This window comes from Chanos chanos, chromosome 9 (genome assembly GCF_902362185.1).
Source record: "Chanos chanos chromosome 9, fChaCha1.1, whole genome shotgun sequence".
Lineage (NCBI taxonomy): Eukaryota > Metazoa > Chordata > Actinopteri > Gonorynchiformes > Chanidae > Chanos > Chanos chanos.
The window spans coordinates 27,357,350-27,361,594 of record NC_044503.1 but is presented as its reverse complement, the minus strand read 5'-3'; the positions used below and the strand labels follow the sequence as shown (position 1 = coordinate 27,361,594).

Sequence of the window (4,245 nt, the reverse complement as noted above, 5' to 3'; positions counted from 1 at the left end):
GGACAAATACAAATTAATTAAATATACAATTTAGAGATGAGGTGCTTAATGTGTTAGAAATGCTTGTATCACAGAGAACCTAAAAGACATAATTCACAAACCACTGAACCATTGTGCTAATGTTAGGTGACAATTCCTGCTAGAGTGTTGCAATAACCTCAAAAATAACCAACACTCTGTCTAGTTCTGACCAAGTTAGTGCCGTATCTAGTTTCTGAGAAATCTCTCTTATACATACTTGTCAAAAAGGCTGGGCAGGATAAAGATACAGACATGTATGCATTGATGAGTCCAAAAGAAACATGAAAACATCATGACCTTATGAAACGTAATACCATCTTGAAATGTTCTTAATATTAGAGTCAAATATATTCATCTGCCTTTGATCAAATATTTGGCTTATTAAACATTTGTTACAAACTGGTTATTACTTTGAGTGCGACAGAACAGGGAACAGGGAAAATTTCTGATCACAACAGTAAATGCCAGATTTTTCTAATTGACAGATATAGATATAAGGGCAGAAAACACAAACATGTCTTTTCAATTTATTTAAAATTTAAGGACAATTTAACAAGTGGATTATCATCCACAGCTGCATCCTAGGACAGCTATATATTTCCGTCTGAGGGAGTAAAAGCATTTCCAGTACTTCTGAAGGAACAGAAAAACATAATATGCTCTTATATTAAAATCAGTAACTAAACTCACTGAGTTCATCATTACAAATACTGTCATTTGGGGCCTTTATACCTCCTCCCTGGCATGTTGCAAATAATGCTGAAATAATAGAGGAATAGCTGTAAATGTAGCATTACACTCAGTACATCCAACAACCTCAGTTCTTTCCTCCATCTTATCGGTGACTGCTGATAAATCCCTGGGAGAGGGCTCCACCGAAACTTGATAATTAGTATGCACAGCACTCCCAGTGCATTGCAGTTTGTTGACATCTTGAGCTTCTTTACTTTGAGAATGAGGATCAAAGTGGGCATCAGACCAAAGAGGGGTATCAGCATCAATGGTATTCTGAGCAGACAAGTTTTTCTGCCTGTGCATGGGATGTAAAAACACAGTTTCAGAGAGAAGCAAGTGATGAGGTAGGTTAGCATGCTTTGATTGGGAACGGACCTTAAGTGGTTTATTGTTCGTTCGGTCAGAAGGCAGAGTGGAAGGGCAGTCTTTCACACACTGGGGATTGTAACCAGTCGGTTCACAAGTTGAAGCACTGGAATGGGCGGCTTGATGCAAATCCTGGTTTCTTGTGCAATGATTTGACCCATCACTCTGCCTAGAACGACAGGGGTGGAGGATCTGGTGATGGAAAAGCAGATCCAGGGTTTTGAAGCTGGAGTCACATTTTCCACATTGGTATGGAACTGCAGATGGACGCACTTCAACTTCACAAAAGTTGTCCATTTGTGAAAGGATCTGACGGTGTGCAACTTTGTGACGCTCCAGGATTACTGGACTTCTAAAGCCCTTTCCACAAATATCACATATATACGGCATGCAGGCTCCATGCCATTCCACTTGGTGGTCCCTCAATCTCTTCGCACTGGAGAACGTGTGAGGACAAATAGGACAGAAATACGCATTAAGCTCTGGGTGCTCTTGCAGGTGCTTCTCATACACGCCTACAAAACGAAAACCTTGGCCACATGTTGGACAGAAAAAGCGTCCATGTTTCTGTCGATGAATTCGCTGGTGACGCCAAAACTTGCTCCAATTTTCAAGGGTCTTGCCACAGCAACCACAGGTGTAGCTTTGACCCCGTGCATGTGTAAGCATATGAGCTCTTAGCCTGCCCACGTGTCGGAAGAGCCGTCCACAGCGCGGACAAAAATATTTCCTTGGGTCAGATTTCTGGTCAACACTATTTAACTGAGATACAAAACGACCATTTTTAAAGGGCTGATGTTTGAAGTTATACTGAGAATCATAAACAGAGGTGACCATCTTTTTGATAGGGCAACTCAACAAGGAGAGATACTTTTTATGTCTTTGTGGTTGGATACTGTGACTGCGAAGAGACAGTGGAGTTAAAAATTGATTACTGTGTTTTTTTGGTTGTGGTGTCTCCAACTTAACAGCAGCACAGATTGACTGTGTATGCTGCAGATGCTGAGAGTTTACCTGAGGTTTAACAACAGGTTCAGAATGATCAGGTTTTGTGTCTAAAATCTTCATATTCAAGCAGAAATTTTGATGAGCATTAAGCTCAGACAAGAGGCTATACTTCTCGCCACAAACATCACAAGTGTAACGCTGGATATCAGTATGTGTTTGGAGGTGAAGCTCGTAGGCATGCCTATGATCAAAGCATTCCTTGCAAAGATGGCACCTGAAGGTCACAGCACCTGAAACTTCCATGTCTTTCAGTGTGGAATGAATCTGCTTATTACCATGGCAGGTATGTCCCTTCAATGTCCCTATCTGAGAAAACCCTTTACCACACTTGGAACACAGAAAAGGCTTGACAGACCAGTGTATCCTCTCATGGATACGAACACTGCATGCCTGGGTAAAGCCTTTTCCACAAACCCTGCATAAGTATGGTTTCTCTCCACTGTGAACTCGTAGGTGAATGTTAAGCACTGATCTAAAGCGAAATGCTTTTCCACAGTAAGGGCATACCTGGACTTTGCCTTTTTTAGGAGAAGTGTTGTCAGGTGTAACAAAACAGTCACTGTCAAAGTTTTCAACAGTTCTCAGCTGCTTACTGCTTCCTGTGGCATGCAACTTGCTTTGACGTTGGTTATCTCGTTGCAGGGGAAATTTGTTTGATTTGTTGGAATATCTGAAATGTTGCTTGGAAGAACCTTTATGAACTTTATAATGAGATCTGAGGTTGGACAGCTGAGCAAAGGATCTGCCACATTCCTGGCAGCTGAAAGGCTTTTCACCTGTATGAATACGGCGGTGGATGATATAAGGAGAGAGATGATTGAAAAGGCGGTCACAATACTCGCATTTGATAGGTTTCTTCTCTTTGCGTGGCCGGCCACGAGAAAGTGAGCCATTGCAATCTCCATTAGAATTTTCTGCAAGAACTTCATCACTACTGATGTCAGAACTGTGGGAATCCTTCAGCTTCAGATACTGATTCCTTTGCCCAACAACCACCACATGTTCTTGTTTGTCCTCATTGTTAAGGGGCTTGCAGCATGAATCCTTTGACGTTGTTTCTCCAGTCTCCTTCACTGCCTTTGAAAAATCTGTTAGGGTGTTTTGTAAGAACACACCTTCCTCCTTCATTCTTTTTGAACTTTTGATGTTCAGTATACAAGGCATTTCCTTAAGTTTCACTTGGACATCCTGATCTACATTTGTCTTAGCCAACTGATCATCCCTACAATATTCAGGCTGCAAGTTCACAGTTACATTATGTAGCAGCTTCTCATTTTCAACTGAGATGTCATCACATGGTGGGTTTCCATCTGTAAATTCAACCTTCATAGTTCTTGTCTGGAGGACATGAACAGGCAGCATAGACTGAGTTTTTTGAGGACTGAGAGAATCATGTTCATAAGTGTCCATGGATTCGGCACTTGCTCTTTCCTTTTCAACAGGAAAGTCCTTAGAGTTGTTCACTGACTCCTTGTTTTCACACATCTGCTTCACAGCAGTATCCTGATGGACTTTGAGCTGTGTATCTTGTACTATTCTCTTCCTGTTCCACACTGACCTCTTTATTTTGTGTCTCTTTCTATTGCCATAAGTTGTCTTCCTGCTTGTACTGACCTGCTGTATTAATGAAGTTGCTTTTTCTGCATTATGATCTGGCTCAAATTTCACAAGCGTACTGTTGGTGGAAATGTGCCCAACACCAGACAGGGGATCCTGGCACAGGCTACTGACCTTCTCTTTTTCAGTCAGTCTTTCCATTTCCATTGCCTTCATTTTTCTAAATCTTTTCCGTCGTCTATCGATTTTGCATGGCCTTCTTAGGGCAACAACCGCTGGGACTGAAGCAGTCTTTGCTGTGGTGGTGTATGTTGATGATGCAGGCCCATTTGCCTCAGTTGGGAAACTGTAGTGGTCAATTTCTTTCATAGTTCCCACAGTCTTCAAATCAGGACTGACCAGTTCTTTCTTCTGAGGTCTCCCACGCTTTTGCCGTGTACTGGAAAGAGCAGGGGTTGAGTCAGCACCTGGGTTCAGTTGACTGTTAGTGCAGTGTTGTGAATTCATAACTAATTTCTCTGTCTCTTCTGGAATGACTGGTGAAAGAACACCCTCTGA

At 41.9% G+C, this 4,245-nt stretch overlaps 1 protein-coding gene across 1 annotated transcript; it reads right to left on the bottom strand.

Moving 5' to 3' along the window:
- Positions 1–4,245, bottom strand: LOC115821282 (zinc finger protein 227). Its single transcript, XM_030785070.1, has one exon. It carries the CDS (start codon positions 4,192–4,194, stop codon positions 748–750), a length of 3,447 nt encoding a protein of 1,148 aa, XP_030640930.1. The 5' UTR covers positions 4,195–4,245; the 3' UTR covers positions 1–747.

Bases quoted from the DNA above. Each gene is read 5' to 3' on its own strand.
- LOC115821282 (XM_030785070.1), bottom strand. From the start codon at position 4,194: ATGAATTCACAACACTGCACTAACAGTCAACTGAACCCAGGTGCTGAC.